The sequence below is a fragment of the Micromesistius poutassou genome (assembly GCF_964030765.1).
Source record: "Micromesistius poutassou genome assembly, chromosome: 4".
Lineage (NCBI taxonomy): Eukaryota > Metazoa > Chordata > Actinopteri > Gadiformes > Gadidae > Micromesistius > Micromesistius poutassou.
In genome coordinates this window covers 15,683,408-15,707,837 of record NC_140274.1, presented here as the reverse complement: position 1 = coordinate 15,707,837, position 24,430 = coordinate 15,683,408, and the positions used below count along the sequence as shown (strand labels likewise).

General features: G+C 43.5%; 3 protein-coding genes across 5 annotated transcripts in view; 2 read left to right on the top strand and 1 right to left on the bottom strand.

Annotated features, from left to right (window-relative positions):
* trpc6b (transient receptor potential cation channel, subfamily C, member 6b) overlaps nt 1-8,682 on the top strand; it is a gene marked incomplete at both ends in the record, with an annotated part of 9,456 nt that extends 774 nt beyond the window's left edge. The window contains 9 exons of the mRNA XM_084466370.1: nt 629-817; nt 1,414-1,578; nt 2,922-3,138; nt 4,342-4,569; nt 5,175-5,439; nt 6,373-6,568; nt 7,013-7,219; nt 8,212-8,287; nt 8,528-8,682. Of these exons, the coding sequence (XP_084322496.1) occupies nt 629-817; nt 1,414-1,578; nt 2,922-3,138; nt 4,342-4,569; nt 5,175-5,439; nt 6,373-6,568; nt 7,013-7,219; nt 8,212-8,287; nt 8,528-8,682 (1,698 nt within the window). The remainder of the gene's footprint in view (nt 1-628; nt 818-1,413; nt 1,579-2,921; nt 3,139-4,341; nt 4,570-5,174; nt 5,440-6,372; nt 6,569-7,012; nt 7,220-8,211; nt 8,288-8,527) is intronic.
* A 3,163-nt stretch (nt 8,683-11,845) lies between these two features.
* pgr (progesterone receptor) lies at nt 11,846-22,491 on the top strand (the record flags this gene model as incomplete). The annotated part of the gene is made up of 8 exons (XM_084466519.1): nt 11,846-12,798; nt 13,084-13,193; nt 14,948-15,067; nt 15,655-15,942; nt 16,652-16,796; nt 21,057-21,187; nt 22,046-22,203; nt 22,336-22,491. The coding sequence occupies 8 exons, from the start codon at nt 11,846-11,848 to the stop codon at nt 22,489-22,491; spliced, it is 2,061 nt and encodes a 686-aa protein (XP_084322645.1).
* A 542-nt stretch (nt 22,492-23,033) lies between these two features.
* The window catches only part of arhgap42b (Rho GTPase activating protein 42b), a 69,921-nt gene continuing 68,524 nt past the window's right edge, over nt 23,034-24,430 (bottom strand). For all 3 annotated transcript variants that reach the window (XM_084467358.1, XM_084467356.1, XM_084467357.1), the window contains one exon: nt 23,034-24,301. In XM_084467358.1, the coding sequence (XP_084323484.1) occupies nt 24,213-24,301 (89 nt within the window). In that variant the 3' untranslated portion in view covers nt 23,034-24,212. The remainder of the gene's footprint in view (nt 24,302-24,430) is intronic.

Below are 24,430 nucleotides of genomic sequence, written 5' to 3'. Positions count from 1 at the left end.
TATATTATATATTATTATTACTACAACGCCCCTCTTTAGTTTAATGTTGAATGTTACCTACTTGTGTAATTTGATTACTTAATGGCCACTAATGTGAATAGAACCTCATTGTCTGATGAAACTCATTTTGTTTTATGCATAGGACTAATATAGACAGCATGTCATGGATTGAATGCAAATGCGTCTTTCTAGCAATATTGCATGTGAATCAAACAAACTGAAAATGGAAGACACATACACATACAAACTATTTACATAATTTATTGTGTGTGTATGTGGGACTGAGAGCATGAATGGGGCGTTTGACCTTTCTTCAGCTCGGCACTTACTATTGACCCGCTACAACCCTACGGCGAGCTTACTCCTAATCAATACATGAATTGATCCGTCACCAACAACATCAGGGTGTAGAACTCATGAGGAATTAACATCAACCTTTAAACGGAAAACAAAGAAACATTTTCAGTGGGGTGGAGAGGTCGGGGGTATTTTGTGGTTGTTTTCGGTAAATAAATAAAAAAGACTAACTTTCTCCCAGAGCAGGTTTTGGATACATATTAGGGACTTGCACCATTATCTGATCGATGGCCTGTTCTGAGTGATTTGTGGGTTTTTGTAAACCGTGCAGAATGACTACAAGAAGCTGTCCATGCAGTGCAAGGACTTCGTGGTGGGCCTGCTGGACCTGTGTCGCAACACACAGGAAGTGGACGCCATCTTGAACGGCGACGCCGAGTCATGTGACGAGCCGCCCGTGCGCTCGGCCAGACAGGGCCTTGTCCGACTCAAGCTGGCCATTAAATATGAAGTGAAGAAGGTAGGTGGCTTTAGGGGGTTAAGTGACCGGTTTAAATGGTAATTAAACGTATTGATTGGATGGTAATTTCGGCTTGTTTGGGTGAGGCCGGAAATTACCTTTATTCTTCGCCTTCTCTCCCTTTTCTTATCATTGTCTCCCACTCCCACTAAATCCCATTATCACTAATCTCTCTCTCCACACACACATGCTTATTCTCTCCATCATACTCATACGCTCTCTCTCGCTTTCTCTCCCAATGTCGCTCTTCACTCACTCACTCAACCTCCCCCATTCTCACTCCCCCACACTCACGGTCTCCCACACACTCACGCTCCCACTCCCTTTCACTCCATCCCCCACACGCCCCTCCCCCACATACACCTCACTCACAAACCCACTCCCACCACGCCCACACTCCCCCCCCCTCTCCCCTACATATACGCACGTACACCTCACTCACAAACCCACTCCCACCGCGCCCACACTCCCCCCCCCTCTCACCTACATATACGCACGTACACCTCACTCACAAACCCACTCCCACCGCGCCGACACGCACATCTTCACACCCCTCCCTCACCCCTCCCCCATACCTGGTACCTGCCGGGCCCCAGTTTGTGGCCCATCCGAACTGCCAGCAGCAGCTGCTGTCCATCTGGTACGAGAACCTGTCGGGTCTGCGGCAGCAGAACACGGCGGTGAAGCTGCTGCTGGTGCTGGCCGTGGCGCTGGGCCTGCCGCTGCTGGCCCTCCTGTACTGGCTCGCCCCCTCCAGCCAGGTGAGGAGGGTGGTGGGGCCGCACGCACGCACACACACACATGGACGTACTTACTGTATGAATGCAATAATGATTGTAATACCCATGAATGTAATAACTTTTTCTGAATCATTTCAGATGATGTTTCTAATGATTTACTGCTTTTAGATGATCATTGTTAAGTGAATTACGATTTGTATCTTGTGTATTGTTATGTTTTGTGTCTTTCTGTGCGGACGCCAGAAAGACTAGCTCGTCCCACTTTGGTGACAGCTAATGGGGATCTTTTTAAACAATAAACAATAAACACACACACACACAAGCTGACATGCACACTCACTCAGATGTAATCGCTCATTGGCTCACTCACATTCACACCCACTCTCGCATTCACTCCCTCATTCACTCACTCAGTCACTCATTCACTAAGACCCTCACTCAAACAGACACAATCACCCACTCACTCAGAAAGACATAAACACACACATCTGAATCTTTCTTAGGAATTATTCATATTCAGCATAAAGGAATGTGTTAAACATGCATGAAACACAAAAGAAAAAACACTTATGGTTTTCTCCACTTATGCGAAAAAGGCAATCTCCCTTCAATTCAGGACACAATAATACTTGTGGATTTGTGGCTTGAACACGACGCATTTATCCTCAACCAGTCACTCTGGTGACCGTGCTATTTCCCCATCCCCACCGTCTGTCCTCCGAACGGCACGCTGAAAGCTAGACAGAAATACGACCTTCTTCACTCACAAATCTACCATCGCTGTCACCAAACAGATGTTCCAGGGACGAAGGCGACTTGCAAGGGAGCCTGCAAAGAAAGCATTCTGCTGACCGAAGCAGTGCCCCAGGACATGTTTTAATGTGCTCTCCGACAAGAGGGACAAATTAAACAGTCGCTGAAGCTAAGCGTCTGTTTGCCGTCTGTTTTGACGAGAGAGAGCGACGATCATTGCTGTTTTAAATCATGTCGTCCTCGCCTGCCTTCAGGATACAGGGGCGAGATGGTCTCCAGTGGTTAGGGGTTGTGGGACTCCAAGGGGAAAAGCTTCTGGGTTCAAACACCAAAGTGTGGAAGATGCCCCTTACGACCACAGCCGCTCCTTAATGAACTGCATTTTACTGCTTATGCAGACCTATGATTATTATGCCTATATAAACGGGTACAGACACATCATCTAGTTACGACGTATCTCTTCGACATGCTTTTTGTAGTTTTTATTCTTATTTTATCTTTATTTCGTATTGCTTTCTGCTGTGACACAGAAATGTCACAGCAGATCTCCCCTCCGGTGTTACCAAAGCACCTTACCTTACCTTACCTTACCTTACCTTACCTTACCCTAGCTGGGCAGGGTGATGCGCGGGCCCTTTCTGAAGTTCGTGGCCCACGCGGCGTCCCTGATGGTCTTCCTGTTCCTGCTGGTGATGAATGCGGCCGATCGCTTCCAGGGCACGGCCCTGTTGCCCAACATGACCACCCAGGACCACCCCTCCCAGCTGTTCCGCATGAAGACCACCCCCTTCACCTGGATGGAGATCCTCATCATCTCCTGGGTCATAGGTCACGAGAAACGACACTCTGGAGACACCGGGCGACGCACTGCACACACGCACACACAACGGAACCGCTGCACATATGTAGACGCACTGCGCACGCACACACACACACACACACATTGATACACTGCACACACACACACACACACAGGAACACCACCTACACATTGATACACTGCACATGCACACACATACACATTGCAAATGTCCACATGCACACGCACACACACACACGCACGCACGCACGCACGCACACTTGTATGCATGCATGCAAACAGACAGGCAGGCAGTCACACACACACACACACACACACTCTCTATTCTGGTCACACGATTTCCATTTAATCTGTTATCAGATAATTTCTGCTGAGAATGAGAAAGAATTCAGTTTGCCATATTGCATTAACACATGCAGACACACACACAACACACGCTCACATAGGCAGACACACAAGGATGCACACACACCCTTGCACACACTAGTACACACGCACACACACACACACACACACTGTAATAACTATAAGTGAGTCTGCCGGAGCTTGCGATCATTAGTGAGAGCAGGAAACTGCCCACGCAGGGGAAATTATGTTTACTCTGCCCACACTCATACCAGAATATTAGAAGATAATATATAATAAGATAATAATGATGGCCTTCATTAGCATATAAAATATGACTATAGCCAGTAGCCGGGGGTGAGCCAGTATGAGCCAGGGTGCAATAATTGTAACTTTTAGAATTGTATGATTTACCCTTAGTGATGAAATCTACCGGCCAAACAATTTATATGTAGCAGTGAGTTTTTGCCATTGGCTGGTATCAGGTGTTCATGTTGGACCCTGGTTAGCCCTTATGTCCACTAAATGATGATGTATGATTCTGCAGAGTAAAAAACACCCTGCATTCACCCATACACAAATAATGTCTGACCAATTACACACATTCATAATCATACATGTTCTTGCTATGTTTTGTTAATGCTGGTTTAGAAAAGGAAGGAAAATACTGTCGACTTTACAATTCGGTGTGAACATTTGTATCCCTGCTTCGAGCGACAATGTCTAAACAGACATGAGGCTCGATAAGAAGAGACGCCTGTTAGCACCTTGCTAGCAGCCATCCGCGGCCCCGGGGGCAGCTACATGGCTGAATAAAGGTTAGACAAAGAGTAGAACACATCTGTGACAATGTCCTCTGTGTCTAGGTAAGATCTGCGCCGAGTGTAAACACATCTGGTCGCAGGACATCAGGGAGTACGTGTCTGAGCCCTGGAACCTCCTGGACTTTGGCATCCTGGCCATCTTCGTGACGTCCTTCACGGCGCGGTGGATGGCCTTCTGGCACGCGCACGCCGCCCAGCTCTACGTGGACGTGCGCTACAGCGACCTGGCCAACGTCACGCTGCCCGCAGAGGTCCAGTACTTCCAGCTGGGTCAGTCTCCAGACCGCTTCTTTATTAGTGTTGTTGTTTTGATTGCTTTTATTGTATCTATGTTTTATTTTTTTCAATTTTATATTTGTTATATTTCACAAAAAATATTATTATTATTATAGTATTATTGTAGAATTGTTATTTCGCATTACTTATATATTATATTACATTATATTATTATTATATTATATTATTATTGCTTATTATGGGAAAAAAGCACTGTAAGTCATTTTGGATGAAATATCTAAACGGCAAATTGTAGATAATTCTATTGATTAGAGCCTTGAGCCAGATGCTTAATGACATCATCTCAATACACTGAAGCCACTATGGATAAAAGCATCTGCTAAATTACTCAATAATAATTAATCAGACGTGTGTTTGTGTGCGTTTGCGTATGTGTGTGTGTCTGCACATTTTCATGTGCGTATGTTTCCATGTATTTGTGTGTGCGTGTTTCTGTGTTTCTGTGTGTGCGTGTTTCTGTGTTTCTGTGTGTGCCTGTTTCTGTGTGCCTGCGCGCGTGTGTCTGCATGCGTATCTTTCTGTGTATATGCGTATGTTTCTGCGTGCCTGTGTTTCTGTATGCGTGTGTGTACCTCCAGCGCGGATCCACTGGATGCCATCGGACCCCCAGCTGCTCTCCGAGGGGCTGTACGCCGTGGCGGTGGTGCTGAGCTTCTCCCGCATCGCCTACATCCTGCCGGCCAACGAGAGCTTCGGGCCGCTGCAGATCTCGCTGGGCCGCACCGTCAAGGACATCTTCAAGTTCATGGTGATCTTCATCACCGTGTTCGTGGCCTTCATGATCGGCATGTTCATCCTGTACTCCTACTACCTGGGGGCCAAGCAGAACGACGCCTTCACCACGTGAGTTCACTTAAAATATACATATCCTTTTATTTGTTAAAATATGTATTCATTTATTTATATATTTATCCCCAAGTAAACGCCACTGCAATATTAACAGTATGGTTTAAGTTTATTGGCCACTACAATATTAATAATGATGCTAAATGATAATAGTGTAATGTAAGTTCCTAGGCCGCTACAATATCAATTATGATGCTAAATGATCCTAGTATAATATGAGTTCCTAGGCAACAACCATCTTAACTAGGACTGCAAGCAGTCACACAAGGTACGCGGCCGCCCTTTTGGAGCAAATCTCGGGTGTAGTCATTACTTCTAGACACAACTATGTCTCTGTATTTGTTCTCCGTTTTTTGGTTTTACTCCCATAATCCATACACACACACGTTTAATAGAAATGCCATTTATGTGTTATTCTGTGCCACCTGCTGGCGAAGTGGTGCATTACGCTTAAAGGCAACTATGGAATGAGGTATCTGCACAAAACTTTTGCATGTTAAGGTAGGTGCCCTCTTTGTTCATGGCAAGTTTCAACTTTCTGCTACCTTCTGAAGCGGATTCGTGGTTGATAAAATAATGTTCACTAATTAACATATTTGGAATTTACCAGTGTGCCATTTTTCTAGCAAATCAAAAATCCCGACTAAACGTAAGATCAGACACGTATGTAGATGATGTGACCCAAATTATGTGTCCTTTGAGGTGATGGTTATTTAGAAGAATTTTTTTAAAATGTTCACTGCACAGCTTAATCTATCCCGACCGACATTATGGGTGCAAAGGGAATAACATTCCTGGTTTGGTGTGGATGACCGTGTACTGGGTGAGTGTGAGTGTGGGTACATAACACAAAATGTTGGGAAACACTGTGCTGACTGAGGGACTGAACCTCACACACCGACAGAGAGCTCCTTGTGTTTCCTCACCCAGTGTGGAGGAGAGCTTCAAGACCCTGTTCTGGGCCATCTTCGGCCTGTCCGAGGTGCGATCCGTCGTTCTGGACACCAACCACAAGTTCATCGAGAACACAGGCTATATCCTCTACGGCGTGTACAACATCATCATGGTCATCGTCCTCCTCAACATGCTCATCGCCATGTTCAACAGCTCCTTCCAGGAGATCGAGGTGAGTCCCAAACCCCCGGCGTTCTTGTAGGTTCCAAAGCTGTGGTTCCAAGCCTTATTTGGCCCTGTGGCGCATATTTCTGATCCAAAATGTATTGCGAATCCGGTTTCTTACTGTTTTGCAACTGCTTCCACGCATAGTTTTAACTCTACCATTTGCCAATGGTCATGATGTAACCACTGAAGGAGTTAGTAGTAGTTTGCTTGAGGCCTTTACCCTCCAACTGCTATCAGACTTTAAATTGTTAATCTGAGGTCTGATCTGTGAGATGAATAAGCCAGCGATCCCCTGCAACCCCATATGAATTCCAGAGGGATCTTAACATAGATTTATCCCTCTGACGCATGAACGCTTCATCTCTCTTATGAATGAATAAATCCTTTCTCTCATGAATAAATGAATGATGGACTGGCACCTCTTACCTTCCTCTCTGTCGTGCTGCAGGACGATTCGGACGTGGAGTGGAAGTTTGCCCGCTCCAAACTCTGGTTCTCTTACTTTGAGCACGGCGGCACGCTGCCAGTGCCCTTCAACCTTGTTCCAAGCCCCAAGTGCATCCTGGGAACGTCGCTGGGAATCCTTAAGCTTCTCTGTAGACTTCCTCACCTGGAGGTCAAGGACCAGCCGGAGCTCAACCAGGAGCTCAACAAGGTCTGAGGGGATGGGGATAGTTTAGTCTGTTGGTTCCGGGCTGGGGGTCTCCTGATATGCATTTTGGGGTTGTGGGAGATGGCTGACTTAAAAGCTAGCGATATTTGACAATACATTTGTTACAGTTAGGGGTACTAACCAAAGGTGCTATACCAACTAATGATTTGTAGCTATAAGCAAACTAAAACTAACAACTTAACTGGGATATGATGATATTATGCAGATGTTCATGGGGTCATAGGTAAAAAGACTTGGAAACCACTGGGTGAGGGGTTGACTCACAGTCAAAAAGGTTCTGGGTTCGAACCCCCCAATGTCCATAGTCATCATTTATTTGTATCTTTTAACCGTTAGCTGAATCCGCCAGATGAAGAAAATGTTGCTACGTCAACGGCTCCGAGCACACACCAGGTAAAGCACCTTTAAATGATCAATTCACTTCATTTATTTATGCATGTATTACTCACATATTCATAAGCAGTATTCATTTGTTTTTATGTTCTGAAAACTTACATCATCCATTGTACACTCATGTAATTCTTCCTTTTTAGGACTGAAAGGTCGCACGCACACACGCACGCACACACACACACACACTGCAGCGGCAGGCTTTCATTTATTATGGCTATTAAAACATGTCTTAAGGCACCAGTGATTAGATTGGATGACTAAACACACTCCCATAATAATTCCATCTCTTCCTCTCCTTGTCAAGCGACACACGAATAGATAAACACACACACACACACACACACAAAGATACCAACAAGCACACACGTACACACACAAGCCCCTGGCCTATATTTTTCTTATCAGTGTGGGAATTCATATTGGCAACCTTCCACTGACAGACTCACAACTCAAGGGCACTGGGGAGTTGAGTGGTTTTATCACCGACCGATTCTGAACTCTCCCGAAATGCTGTCGAACAGAGATGGTAACATACGTCTTTGTGTGTGTGTGTTTGTGTGTGCGTGTGTGTATTTCAACAGAAAATTATGAACCGCCTGGTGAAGAGGTACATCATCAACGCCCAGTCAGACCGCGACCACGATGAGGTCAACGAAGGTAGGCGGAGCCAACTGTCACTCTCATCGTCAGACACCATCTTTGGGCGATTGTTATTTGTTCTAAACATTAATAATAATCCTTCATTATTAAAATACTTGATAGTGAATCAGCAAAGTATTCAGAATAAGTAAATGTTGGGGAAAGAGTAAAATTGAATATAACCTCATAGGCAAAGCGAAAATACAAAGCAATAAAGTACAATCTAATAAAAGCCGATGCGTTTGGCGCCCCCTGCAGGGGAGCTGAAGGAGATCAAGCAGGACATCTCCAGCCTGCGCTTCGAGCTGCTGGAGTGCAAGAGCTACAACATGGACGCAATGGCTGGCCTCATCCGACGGCTGGAAGAGGTGACCCGCGCTACCTCCAACCGAAAAGCACGCGAGACTAATTGATGCAATGTTATTAGTATTCTTATATTTAGCAATTTAGCAGACGCCTGCCACCAAAGTAACTAACAATGAAATAAACAGCGAGAAATGTCTCTGCAAACAGGTTAGCTTGTGGTCCTCACACCCAGAACATGTTATCACTAGACTATCCTTAAGATATTAGTTACTGTACATTTGGATATGTGTCTATATTAGAGGTGTATTCCACAGTTTAGAGATGCAGAAATGTCTTACAGAAATAGACAAGAATCTTTGATTTTTTAAAGCCTATACATAAAATATGTGTTCGGTAGAACGTTTGGCCCGAATGAAAAAACAGCAAAGCATTTATAATAATACTTGTTATTATTTGTATATTTTACACAACCTGAATATAATTCAGTATGTTATTTTGTGTTTACTCTTCTCCAGTAGTCATTCTCTTTTTGAGCCACTAGATGGTGCTATAGAGACTCCTGCCAGTTGCATTGTTTTTATTTTCCTTCCACACCAACAGCTCTGTGAGTTGTTAATAATTTCTCCCCCATCAATGTTTGTTTTCCCCTGGGTTATTGAAAGTAAATCATTAATAAAGTTATAATGTTCAAGCGATCAGGCAGGGTCAAATTAATCCATCTGAAGTGTTTTAACTGTACAGACAGCAATCCCTTAAATAAACAACATTTACTCTAAAGTTCAGTCGTCAAAAAATCTGGCGCAAAAACAGGGTTGTTGAAACCATGTGTTATGCCTAACCATGATTTGATCAATATAAGGCCTTATTAACATAGATTAGACCAATAAGAAAAAAAGATGGGCCTCTAACACATCAATAAATCTTCGTTCAGAGAATTTCTTCTTGTATACAAGTACAACAACACATGGAAACTATAACAGAAGTGACACGCGTTGTAGTGACACACAACACACACACACACACACACACAAATGTGTCTCTCTCCCTCTCTTTCACTTTATTTTGCCCTCTCTCCCCGCCCCATCTCTCACACACTTACACACACGCACACGCACACGCACACACATGCACGCAGGAACAGTCTTACCGGTCACGCAAGCCTCCTCCACCAAATTGAGATCATAAAACACGGGAGACATATTTGCTTTGGCTCAACTGTCAACCCTGGGAAACTGTGGGCTGCTGTGTTACTTTTGCTTGATGGTAACAAGTCAGAACCCTGACCCCCCGTGACTGAGGCCAGAACTGAAGCACAGATGGATTAAATCTTTTACCGGTTCATAGAACATTCTTCGGACTGGGATAATTGGGACAAGCTTGTGGGCGCCCCACAAGCTTTTTATTAATATTTTGTGCAAATAAACTCCCTTTTTGGTGAGTCAACTTGCAAAACTGGGAACTTTAATTATCAGCCTACATTTCGGAATTAGAAGCCGATATCTGGACTCCTTGACTGGTTTTACATCCGGATAAAAGATAAGGTGTGTGGGTGTTGGGAATGGGGGGATGGTGGAGGGACGGACACCACTCCATCCAGTGTTTAAAGGAGGCAGCCATGACACAACGGCAAGCCTGAAGATAGTGGTCCCGGATGCCCGCTGATAGCCGGCCTGTGACGCGGGAGATACAGGTCCAAGGTCGCGGCGTGCATCATAACCACACACCTCAACATCAGCAACATGAACACACCACTGATTATGAAAACAAAACAAAAACACTCACTACGCCCACTCAGAAATTCTGGGAAAATCAGTGCATGTAGTACATGAAAAATGGGGCGTGGATTATATTATGTCATACGGATCTGGTTTTATCATGTTGTGTGATTACAGTTGTTTAATTTAAGAAGCAAGGCCTATAACACTTGGAAGAGGACTTTGTTATCACAAAAGATGCCCTGTGGTTGGAGTTATTTGCCCAATATAGGGAGATTTGGACAATGCATTATATGATTCAAGCTCCACTAATTTCAATATTACATTTTTGGAAACCCCAAATTCATAAATTGTTTTTGTCATTATAGTCCTAATAAAAATGATAAAATATAACAATAAAAAAATAATATATATATATATATATATATATATATATATATATATATATATATATATAGAGAGAGAGAGAGAGAGAGAGAGAGAGAGAGAGAGAGAGAGAGAGAGAGAGAGAGAGAGAGAGAGAGAGAGAGAGAGAGAGAGAGATTTGTTTCATATAATTATCACCTATATAAAATGTAAAAATGTATGTCAAATATTTGTGTTTATTTTCGGCAACGCTGCCCCTAAATCTTCCATGAATCCTGTTCGTCTTTGTCTACAACAAGATCAATGTAATAAAAATCCTCACTGGACGCCAATCGAGGCAATATTGTCTCCTCTCTCCCAACATGTAAAAGCTCGGATGTCACGACGACTTCAAGAGGTCGACCCGGGCTGCGTCCCACTGCTCTCTGGAGCCTGGTTACAGCTGCAGTTCCACAGTGGAAGACCAGCCACTCATTTCAATCCATATGTACATTCTTCATATTCAAGTCATAGGTCATAGGTTATATTGCATTCGTTTAGGACCGAGTGTGGGCGTAATATGTCCAGTAGTTTCTATTTCATCATTTAGCAGCAGTGAACATCTGACCATGACCTTCATGTGTAATATAATTAAATGTTTAGCATTAGATATGTCCTCTCTCATAGATTGTATATCTAGCATTATCTAATGAGGTTCATCAGATCTATGTTGGTGTGAGAAAAAGGGAGACGCGATAAACTCGGATTATAAACTGAGGCACGTATCCCCGGGGAGGAGACTTCTGCTCCATCACCCGGGGTGGAGACTGAGAGGGCGGAGGAAGCGGCTTTCTGCTGGATTGAAAAGGGAAAGGGGAAAAGGAAAGGGTCGCTGAAGAGTTTGGAAATATGACAGCGAAAGGCGAACATCAGTTAGTTCAACATTTTGTCATCAGACTCGGGTACTCCTTTGCTCTAATGGTAGGCTACTTATTGTAGGTTTTGTAATTGATTAGTAGGCTAGTATTATTTGAATCATTATTATTATTATTATCATTAAACAATCCATTTGATCGACCATGTATTAAGTAGCTAACTTTTAATGTGAAAGACAGCAGGGAAAAACAAAGCGTCAAAGCGAGAGTGTGTCCAGGGGGAGGGCTGCGCCGCAGGGTGGCGGTTTCAGGCCCCGCGCTTTCTCCTGACGCAGATGGAGAACAAACCCAATGGGAGGATGGACGCAGTAAGCACTTCTCTCGCCGACTCCACGGAATCCAGAGACAACACTACCATCGGTGAACTGAACGACATGGGATTCACCCACGGGAAGTCACCGGCGTCGACCTGCGTGTCCACCACCGTGCGTCACTTCGGCAACATCGGAACTCTGTTGCACCAGGGCGCTCCTCTTCTGGACCTCGACGGTTACAAAGAATGCCCCCTGGTGGATCACCCGCTGGCTCTGAAGCAGCAGCACTACTTCAGCCGGGTGGAGGAACACGAGAAGACGGACAACATGAACATGTCGTGGGCCGATTATGTCAAAGTGCCGAGCGCCAAAGAATCGACGGTGCACAGGTTGCATCGCGCGTCGACCGCGACCTGTAAGTTTATAAAGGACGAGAAAGAGCCGTCGCTCATCATGGACCACGCTGGAGGCACCCCCGGGTTTGACCTGCCCACGGAGATGGCCGCCCTAGGCACTTTTTATGAAGTCGAGAAGAAAACTCCGGGATTCGCGGATGACGCGTCGAGCTTCACGTCGACGAGTTCCCAGGGGATAGAGGGGTCCCCAAACTTCCTGGTCGACCTGAACCAACAACACCCGCTCGCACCTGTAGTCCTGCCCCAAGTAAGAACTGAGTTGAGGTCTGGGCTACCCAGCAAGGGCATCATGCTCAACTTCGACGCACACATGACCAAAGCACACGCACAACAGCAGCACCATCATCAGCAGCAGCAGCACCATCAGCAGCAGCACCATCAGCAGCTGATGGCTTACAAAAATGAAGATCCGCGGTGGTCCTTCCCGAATGGGAACGCGGCGGAGACGCATTTCTGGAACCAGTCTGCGGGTCTGTCCGACGACCTGTACCCGTATGGGGCCCATGGTGCCAGTCCCGCATCACAGAGGAACTCGCCTTCTTACTCCACCTTTCCCGGGTAATTATGAGACAACAGGTCGACAGCAAACAACAGCTTTAGTCAGCTCACTGCGTCACTCAAATAAAATAAAAAAACTGCATGTAATTGCAGTTTGCAATTCTGTGTGCGTGTGTTCGTGTGTCTGTGTGCGTGCGTGTGTGTCTGTGTTTGTATACGTGTATATGCGTGTGTGTATTGGTGTGCGTGGGTGCGTGTGCGTGTGTGTGTGTGTGTGTGTGTGTGTGTGTGTGTGTGTGTGTGTGTGTGTGTGTGTGTGTATACGTGTTTCCGTGATTTCTACAGCCTGCCACCCCAGAGGCTGTGCGTGATCTGCGGGGACGAGGCGTCCGGGTGTCATTACGGGGTTCTAACCTGCGGCAGCTGCAAGGTGTTCTTCAAGCGAGCGGTAGAAGGTGAGGGCACGTACACACCCACCGTGCCCACTGCTGACGCATTTTCGTCTTTCTGCCCAAATAAGGGACCTTGTCGCGTCAAACTGGGGCCCTTGGTGCACCAAATTGTATCCTTCAATTCTTAGCACTAAAACATTTGATGGCTCTCCCACAACTAGCTTGTCGTTAAATGTTTTCAAATATATTAGGTCGGCAAAACATATTGTGCATTAAGTATCCGTTAAGCAATCATGCCGTTGACATATATGTCCATATCAAGCGTTCATGATCCTGGGTCATGTTGGACAAAACGATTAATAAATTGTAATCACAATAAAAATATATTAGAATTATTCAAAAATAATAGCCACAAACAAATAAATGAGTTAAAAGAATTCCAACAGAAGGTACACAACTGTGAAAATCAATTGATCAGGCCGTTGAGGGAATTGTAAATAATTGTAAATAATTGCTTATTTAGCTAATGCTCACATCATGACGGTTAGAGGGGCTTTAGCTACGCTAAGCTCACATCGTGGTGGTAAGAAGGTGCTTTAGCTACATGCTAAGCTCACATTGTGGCGGTTACAGGGGATTTAGCTACATGCTAAGCTCACATCGTGGCGATACAGGGACTTTTACTAACGCTCATTGTGGCAGTCAGAGGGTTTTTTAACAAGTAACGGTTACATTGTGGCGGTAAGAAGGTGCTTTAGCTAGAGTAACGCTCACATTGTGGCGTTAAGAAGGTGCAGCTAGTTATGCAAACATCTTGGCGGTTAGAGGGGCTTTAGCTAACGCTTACATCGTGGTGATTAGAGGTGCTATGGCAAGACTTACACTAACAATGTGGCAGTTTGGGGTGCTTCAGCTACAGTATCGCTCACATCGTGGCGATGGAAGGGGCGCTTAATTAGAGTAAGGCTCACAATGTTCCGGGCCCGGTTTCCCGATAATGTCCTCTTATTATATAATACTGTTTATGCTGAGACTGCTTTGCTTTTTGCTACCTGTCTGTGTGCAGGCTTTGCGCATCGTCAAGGGAAAGAGGCGGTAGTTGAAAAAAGTCTTTCGACCACATTACACATGGCTTGTAATGGTTTATTCGTTTCCCAGTATCATTTCCTTAATTTAAAAGTTTTGTTAATTTTTGAATTGTAAAATAAATATTTTTAATAATATAATTTCTTGAAATTGCGAGTTTTTGAAATAATATGAAGCGAGTCGAGCTGACCTCGCCTGCTGTACCGTATATGTACTGTACTGTGTATTGGTGAAACACAACACTGCCTACGTTAGAGCTAAGAAGGTTCTACGAGTGCTTCAGACCAACCTTACCAACAAACGACGTACGAAAGAGATTTGTAGCAATGAACATTTCGGGAAACATGCAAGATGTTAAGGTAGAACTTTTAAGTAGAGGTTACGAATGTTTTGGGAAACCAGGCCCAGGTCACCCTGCTGTGGTTATTTGGCAACTAGCGAGTGTCACATTGACCTATCTCTTCTCCATCTATTCTCCAAAACTCACCTCAGAGGAGAAGCCGTGTATGTGTGTTTGTCGAGAAGTTGTGTATTTCCCAGAAGAACACAGTTGCTGCTTGGTTGTTGTGTTGGTAAAGTCAGAGGGAGCAGGCGAGCGGACAAGCAAGGAGAGGAAAGAAGAGAGGGGGGAGGAAAGGGGAGCGAGATAGAGATGAGAAAGAGAAAAGAGACAGCCGTTGTCAGTGAATGATGTTAAAATTGGGTATATTGTGTTTCTTTTTCTCATTGAGCAGGCCATCATAATTACCTTTGCGCTGGACGGAATGACTGCATCGTGGACAAGATCCGGAGGAAGAACTGCCCCGCGTGTCGCCTGAGGAAGTGCTACCAGGCTGGGATGATGCTAGGAGGTACGGATGCATGATTTGGTTCGCCTTACTCTGACCTCTATCTGGGCCCCATGTTGTACACTGATACAAAAAAAAAATCACTAACTCACTATCGCTAATTGAGTTAGAGAATCACAAAAACAATCCCATAATTTCCTGTCTTTATTTGTTGAGTTTTCAATGTGTTTTGAAGATCAGAATCAGAATATTTTGTAATTGTAGCAGCATCCAAGTATACACAACATATAAATAGTAAAAAAATAGTAAAAAAGTACAAGGCAGTAGTGCAATGTACGCATACATATATAAAATAGATAAGATGTACAGTTTTTTTACAATTATTGCACGATTGTCCGTGTGTGTGTGTGTGCGTGTGTGGTGTGTGTCTGTCAGTGCCCGTTTGTGTTCAGTGCAGTGATGGCTTGTGGAAAGAAACTGTTTCTAAGTCTGTTTGTTCTGAGGGTAGCAGGTCAACCAGGTGATGTGCTGGATCTTGTGATTCCTCCTGAACTCTTGAACGTGGAACCAAAGATGTAGCCTTCATCAGTTGAATCGTTTGGATATCTATCTCAGTGCTCCTTGTTTTTCCCCTCCCCTCCCCCCTACAGGCAGGAAGTTGAAGCGTTTCGGGGCCCTCAAGTCACTGGGCATGTCTCCTGTGAACCTCATGTTCCAGTCGATGACGGGGGACGGCTCCACCTCCTGCATGCCGGGCATCCGAGAGGTGCAGCTCTCCTCCCAGATCCTGGCCATCCTGGAGAACATCGAGCCGGAGATGGCATACTCTGGTTTCGACAACACCCAGCTCGACCTGCCGCATGCACTGCTCAACAGCCTCAACCGGCTGTGCGAGATGCAGCTGCTGTGGATCGTCAGATGGTCCAAGTCCCTGCCAGGTAACCACGCTTACCCCACCCTCCCCCCCCTTCTCCTATACACTCCCTCCGTATCCCCCAGTCTGGTCAGGGTCACCCACAGTCTGTTGCCTAGGGAAACTGGCTAGTTTGGCCTTGGCCTTGCCCCCCCCCCCCCCCACTGGCCTTGGCTTTGTAGACACAGGCCGCCGTTGTGGTTGTCGTGGTTCTTAACCAGCAGGAAGCCATTAAGCTACAGCTTTAACAACTAGGGATTTGAACTGGGCACACACAGGTTGTTTTTAAAATGTATGAGTGGATAAGTGGATGGTAATGTTTGGAAAAACGAGTTCTCCTGTCTACGTCGCACACTGGTTTTGTTTGTGCTTGGGATTGGGAGAGCGACCAGGAGTGTTTTTAGAGTTTTGAAATTGTGGTCCCCTGAAAGAGATACTGGGAAAAGGGGAGTGAAAGTGAGACCGAGAAGATAAACCACTCTACTTTGTAGCCATAACTTTCAACAGCTTAGTGTCTACAACATTGTTTTTGAATGTTACAGCCCTCTCTCGTAGAGTACATTGTGTGCAAAAAAGGTTGCCTTGGCATCAAACGTGGAAACAAGGGTCTTGAACGTGGAAACAAGAAAGTTGAAAGTTCAATATTAGATTAACAATTAGCATGAGCAGTTAGCCTTAGCAAAGATCAAGTGTTAGCGATGTGAGAGTTGTTCATTTTCCTGTTTGTCTGGCAGGCTTTCGAAACCTGCACATCACAGACCAGATGACCCTGATCCAGTACTCCTGGATGAACCTGATGGTCTTCTCTCTGGGCTGGAGGTCATTCAAGAACGTCACCAGTGAATTCTTATACTTTGCCCCGGATCTGATTCTTAACCAGTAAGTACCTTCTGATTCGCCCCTAGTGTTTATTATCATTTGTCTTGGCCCCTTATTCAACATCTGGTGTGAGGTTAATTAGTCAGGGCCTTATTCACCTAGTGTCTAGGAATAAGGTCCATTAGAAGCTATTTAAAAATCTGATTTCACTAGGGATGTGCAGAGAGCCCAGTATTTGTTGAGGCAGCAAAACTATTTGTATTTGTATTCGAATAAAAGTCGAAATAGGCATAAATAAGACAAAATAATCCTGCCTTTGTTCATTCTTCTAATTTGGATTCTTCAATAAATTATTATAATAATTATGAACACTTAAAAGGTTTTCAATTAACAATTATATAAACTATTATAATAATAATTAAAGCTGCAAGCAGCGTTTAAGGTGCCAAGCCTGAGCTGACCAATATAACCCTACCGACCAATAAACCATCAAACCTAACCCTAACCCTACCGACCAATAAACCATTTTTTGTTTTTTGTTGCAATAGTGCCAACTTTAGGCTGATTTAGATACAATTTGGACAGTTTCATCTTGACCCATGTACCTTTGACTATCCCAAGCTTGATGATGATTGGGTTAAGTTAACCCTGACTTTTGACGTTAAGTTAAATTTTGACAATTTTTGACGATTTTGAGCCTCTGGCGGCCATGTTGTTTTGCCAATCGACTTCATTTTAATTGAGCAGTTGGAACTTTGGGCCCCAACAGCCACTAAGTTGGTCCCACTCAAATCAAACATTGCGTCTATGAACTGTGGTGTTTTTTGTGACAGGCCACACCCATTTCGATGCCACGCCTTATTTGAAAATATGTTGACTTTTTCTTGTTCAGAATTTGATTCCAAACAACTTTTGTATTGGAGTCAAGATCATAGGAGTCCAATTTGATGTTGATATGAGCATTTAACTCTTTTCGTGGTTTAAACCACACCCCTTTTAGAAGTCAATGGCTCATGGGTGCTTTAAACTTTATTGTACAGACTAATCTTTATGTCAAATTGAAAATAATGGTCCATAGATGATATGGGCTAAAGGATTTTTACTAACCCTAACCCTAAACCTTACCCTAACCCTAACCATTAAGACTGTGACGCAGACCATAAACCTAACCCTAACCATTAAGACCGTGACGCAGACCATAAAGAGTTGACAACGTTGGAATAGCCTCAGCTTGGATCTGGTGATGGGCGAACAAACTTTCATGACCGTACGTCAAAAAACCTAGGATCCTTAGGGATCCATTTAGTGTTTTTAACAAAGTTCAAAATAGTCGCAAATCTATCCAAATAAACTCATAGGTTCTTGAGACACAGCATGAGGATGTACATGTGTAACCAATTGGGAGGGGAACAGCCCAATCTTGCAACACTGGTTAGTGTTTTTGGGGAAAACTGATCCAAAATTTGATCAGGATGATCAGCGTATTCTGGAGTTTCTAACCGTATAGATTTGCATAGCTGTTTCGATTAGCGATAGTTGTAACACATTGGGTTGGAGAGTTCGAAGTTTAAAATATCCTACCTGGTAGAGAACAAGCGAAAACATATCATTGTGGGCTAAATTGGCAATGGCTGGGGCAGAATGGTTCTCTGCTTACTAAGAGCAACCAACCTGTCCATCAGGAATCCTGAAGTAATACCTGTGGCTAATTAAAACATTGGTGGAATGTAGGTATTTCTTTGGAAGTTACCATCAACCGTCCCTTGGAACCATTTCCTTGCCAACCTTAAAAATAACATAACTGACAGTTTTGGAAGAGCCTCAGCTTAGATCTGGTGATAGGCTTTCGTGACTGTAAGTCAAATGGCTGAGGAGTTATTAGTCTTTAAAGTTTTCAATTAATTGCTGTAGCACCCCCTATGGTCCTATATGGATGAACCATATGGATTTAGCCAGGTTAACCTTGACCTATGCTTCTTTAAGTACACCAAGTTTGTGTGATGATTGACTCAAGTTAACCCCGCCTTAAGTCACCTAACATTGAGCGTAGGATTTTCAGTTCATTGCTATAGCACTCCCTATAGCCCGATATAGATACAATGATGATGATTGCTTTAGGTTAACCTTGCTTTTTGGCATTAAGTTTGGACGATTTTTAGTCACTGGCGGCCATGTTGTTTTGTCAATCAACTTCGTTTCACTTGAGCAGTTGAAACTTTGGTCCCCAACAGCCACTAAGTTGCCCTATTTGAAAATATGTTGACTTTGTCTTGTTCAGAATTTGATTCTGAACGACGATTTTAGTGACAGGCCACGCCCATTTCGATGCCACGCCCCATTTGAAAATATGTTGCGTGTACCGTGTTCAGAATTTGATTCTGAACAACTTTTGTATTGGGGTCAAGATCATAGGAGTCCAACTTGATGTTGATATGAGCATTTAACTCTTTTCGCGTTTTAAACCACACCCCTTTTAAAAGTCAATGGCTCCTGGGTGCTTTATTCTTTATTTTACAGACTTTCTTTTATGTCAGATTAAAGACATTGGTCCATAGATGATATGTGCCAAAGGATTTTTGTCTAAGTAAAAAAAAACTAGGATCCTTAGGGAATTGAGTGTTTTTAACAAAATTCAAGATGGCGGCAAATCTTTTCGACGGAAGTCATAGGTTTTTGAGGTTTCATGACTAGTTTCATGACTGTAAGTTAAAGCGTTTACGAGATATGCTTGTTCAAATTTTGCATTTTTGGACTGTTTCTATAGCACCACCTTTAGGCCAATCAGTGTGATATTTGCTCTCTGTTAATCTTGACTCAGCCTCTACAGCTGTAGTAAGTTTCATAAAAAGCGTGCAAGCGGTTTAGGCTGTGTAAGTCAAACATGGCGGAATAATAATAAAACTAACAATTACAATAGGTTGCCTTCGCACTGTGCTTGGCACCCTAATAATTATAAAGAGGCCTTTTCAATAAACTATTTTAATAATTATGGCACTTAATACATGAACATCAATCCTTTTAAAACTAACCTTCATTTTATAATCGACACTCAAACCAATAAACTAAACACTCAACTGATAAATTACTATATGGACATTGTGAACCACCCATCCTAATTGGAGGACACTGGGCAGACAGAATATAAACAAACCAAAAAAGGCCTAACCGATCAAATAAGCGTTCTTATTTGTGACATACAGTCTGACTGAGCAGTGAACACAGCGTGTAGGTAATCTGGCTACCCTGCCAGAGCAAAGCTAATCTCCTCCTCCCGGTTAAACAAACTCTGCTTCACATATTTCAGGTTCCAACAGGAAAACAAAAGAGAAGTAACGTTATTATAAACTAACTCAGCAAACCAGTTAAGGTAAAAAGAAACTGATCAAGAACAAAATGATGGCATGTAGGCCTACTACGTTTTGCTTATATTTTAATAAGCCTGCGCTGCACCTTTTTAGTCTGCTCTGCCCTCTCTCCCCTCCACTCTCCTGTCTTCCTGTTACGTCGGCAGGATTATATATGTGTATATATTATATATGTTAAATACCCACCACTCTCGCAGTTATGAGGAACACCGACTATTTTGCATGTTATTTTTGTATATATTTTCTAAATATAGTTGTGTGAAATAAATATTCGGAAAAACCCACTATTTGTGCTTTTACTGTTTTTTTTGCAAATACTGTTTTCGGATTCAGCTCCACCCCTACTATCCACTGGGTACAAGTGGGAGTGTTAACACAGATATATGATGGATAGATCCAACTTCACCAGTAAAATCCACAAGGGAAGTGATAGAAAACATCAGCGTGGACACTCCAACTTTTCATGTCAGCAGTAGATCGATTTTATCAGCCTTATACATGCTGGTAAAATAAGGGCCCTTTAACATAGACACAAAAGCTGTGCCAAATTTTAACAAATCATACAACTGAGTGATATCGACCGAAAGTTAAGGTCTCCATGGCCGGAATACCTTGAAAATAGTTGTTCAGTTTCATCTCTTAACATGTACAAAAACTAAAATAACTTGTGGATTGTCTAGTCTTGTGGATAAACTGACAAGCTATCGTTTATCTAACTCAGTTGGAACATTTTAATAAGAACTGACAATCACTCCTATTTACTGTATGACATCATTCAAACAAAATAAAAATATACACAAGCTCTCATGTAGTACCACAATAACACTTCAAACATGTTATTTCCAAGCCCTGCCAACCGGTACTGTCAAAGCACCACATGCTGTATATATTGGATTCATGCTTCAAAACATTGGGTTTTGCACATGAAAGTGAGTCAGTGGTTTGCTCTCCTCAGGGACCAGATGAGGCAGACTCCCATCTACGACCTGTGTCTGGCCATGCAGTTCATCCCCCAGGAGTTTGCCAACCTTCAGGTCACCCGTGAGGAGTTCCTCTGTATGAAGGCCATCATTCTGCTCAACACAGGTAAGCCGAGGCAAGCCACACGAAACTTAACGCAAATAGGCTTAACCATGCAAAACCAGGCAAATCCAGGCCAAACCAAGCCACAGGAAACTCAACCCAAATCGTTCTTAACCAGGCAAAACCAGGCCAAACCAAGCCACACGAAACTAAAACAAACCAGAATAAAATGGGAAACATCACATTTTCTAATATAAGAGAGTGCAAAGGTACTGGGTTTGATCCACGTTGTCCGGAGAATAACCGTAAAGCAGAGCTAGAGCAAGATACCCTAACCCCCTATCCTTATTGGCATGTATCTGAATGTACCGTTAATCCAAACCCAAGGCAAAGAGTAAAAAAATACAAGGCATGTTCCTGAAGGGGGCAGGGTGGCTAGGTGACCTGTAGAGGCCTCATTTTAGTGCACTGCTACTCTGAATAAGAACGATCCATGGACGAAGCTGTGAAGTATTTCAAACTGCAGTCAGCATTTCAAACCACGGCGTGATATATGGAGCAGATGGCATCAATTCAACTTAAAATTACCCTTTCAAAATTAAAAATGGCCCTTTATGCATCGACCCAGCGATATATATATATATATATATATATATATATGAACGCATCAAAAGCTTTGACCCCAGGTTTCATCCAAAACCACATGACATAACAGCGGCATTAGTTCAGAAGGTAGAGTGGGTTGGCTGGTAACCGCATGGTTACTGGTTGAATGGGTGAATGTCAGTCAACACTGTAAAGCACTTTGGATAAAAGCTCTATATAAAGGAGGACCATTTACATAACGTGGCTGTGCGTAGTTTGACTCTAACTTCAACCCAATCTCCCCACCCCCTGCTCCATCCCCTGGCCCTCCTGTAGTGCCACTGGAGGGAATGAAGAGCCAGGCGGCCTTTGATGAAATGCGCCAGAGCTACATCCGGGAGCTGACCAAAGCCATCCACCAGCGGGAGAAGGGAATGGCAGGGAGCTCCCAGCTGTTCTACCACCTCACCAAGCTGATGGACTCCATGCATGAGGTACGATTCAGCCCTATCCCTCCCTCACAGCACGCTCCGCTGCCCCTCGGGTGGGAGTGCACGATTCAAGAGGGAGAGTACATGAGGCATCCGACCCCTTGCTAATTGGCGGCGTGACCTTGGGGGTTTCAGATCGTCAAGAAGGTCAACCTGTACTGCCTGAGCACCTACATCCAGGCGGACGCCATGAAGGTGGAGTTCCCGGAGATGATGTCCGAGGTCATCTCGTCCCAGCTGCCCAAGGTGCTGGCGGGGATGGTCAGGCCGCTGCTATTCCACACTAAGTGAGGTGGGAAATAAACCAACCTTGCATGGACGCCATCTACACCAACAGCCTCTTTGTCTGTGTCATTATAGTCCAACACAAAGAAGGCAGTTTTATTCTTCATCCCAGAATTGTGTTACCTTAAATAAAGTAAATTAACTTTACGGAAATATGTTTGTAAAAGGTAAAGATATATTTTGTGGGCAGATATTTTTTGAGGCAGGGAAATGTTTTTGACCTTTTTTTTATATTATTATATCTAATATTTTAGGAAAGGGTTAGGGATGGACAGGGACAGAGTTAAGAATTTAAATCTAGAGGATTCGGTCCAGACCCTTGTTGGCCAGCAACCTCAAATAGAGAGAAAATGTTAGATGAAGATTTGCAGGCCAGGCTCTCTGCTGTTCCAATGAAAGTCATAGATCACAATAGATAGACACAGAGAATAATAACATCTAAATGGTGGAAAGAGTGAGGGAAAAAGAAGAGAGAAAGAGAGAGACCAGCCGTTCCTTACAAAACCAGAAAATTGCCACACTCCAGGAAACAGCTCCATGAAACACACTTCAATAAAAGCCTTTATTGGTGTCTTATCATCAAACAAAACAAACTTGCCTTTGATCCACCCGACAAACATTACCCGCTACAAACTTTATAAGCTATTTATGAATGTTGCTGAAACCAATTGTTTCAGGGTCATAGAATAATGACGCAGGGAATTCACACTGCTTACCCACATTAAGTGGATCGCTTTACCATGTCCACCATCTTTACTCTGGACAACACAAACATGGAGGATGAGTCACACAGTTACATTGGTAGGTGTGTTGTTTAAAGGACAACAAGCGCAGTCAGTGATACAATCACTAATGTGCTTTCCTCGTTGCATTGTCCACCGCATAGTGGCGAGGGAGTAGCATTCCAGAGCCATGACAGTTCATGGCCACACATCACATCCTCATGTTTTCAAACGGAAAAGTACAGCTCGCTCTTGGCCAGGCATTGTAAATACCTTGGTGGTGAATGTTTCAGTTCACCTCCACAAGAAACGCTCTTAATTTGGAGTCACTGTGAGTGAGAAGATATGAGTAGATACAAAGTTCTGGTCTAGTTTTGCAAAGAGGATTAATGATTTCTTTGTTGGTCTCGCGGGATACGACCAAGGTGATAGATAGAGAGACATTTGTATCCACATTGGGCTACATATATTGAAAAAGCAGGACAATAATTAAATAATAAATCATCTTTACCATCAAATGATTTGATATATGTCAAGCACGTTTGACATAAGTCCATACAATCATCTTTGTTACAACTGTGTACCATTGAATACACTTACAAAACAGCATTTAATGTTAAAAATGTAAAATTTCATCATCACTATTTGTAAAATATACAGAATGTGAAAATGTATAGGGATGCACAGTGTGAAGAGAATATTTTTGATTAGATTTTTGAAGCTGAAATGCACAGTACCATTGAGTTTACGATAGAAAAACTTCAACTTCTAATACCCGGAGTTGGTAAACACAAATATGTATGAATTGTGAGAAGTATGTAATTTTGGAATTATTATTATCATTAAAAAAGGCCACCATACATTTTTTGTTGTTGTTGCTTTGAATGCAGTGAAAAAAAGTCCAAGACTCCACAACAACCAGTCAAATCACACCTTGTTTCCATGGATACCATGAAAAAAGGTATACACATGTTTGCCTTAATGTGTTCATATTTTACCAGCCAGTCAAAGGTAGACCACATAGTTCTCTGGTATCAGACCCGTCTTGCCATCTAGCGTCGCTTGGAGCCAGCCCGGTTCGATGGAAGGGTAAACTAAAGTTGGAATGAAGAAATAAACAAACCAATGAATGACGTGGGACAAGCCGGGACAACACAGAACTGTAATGAGGAGTGCCTCTTAACCGCAGTACTGTACCAAAGTACCCAGTGTTGAGAGAAACC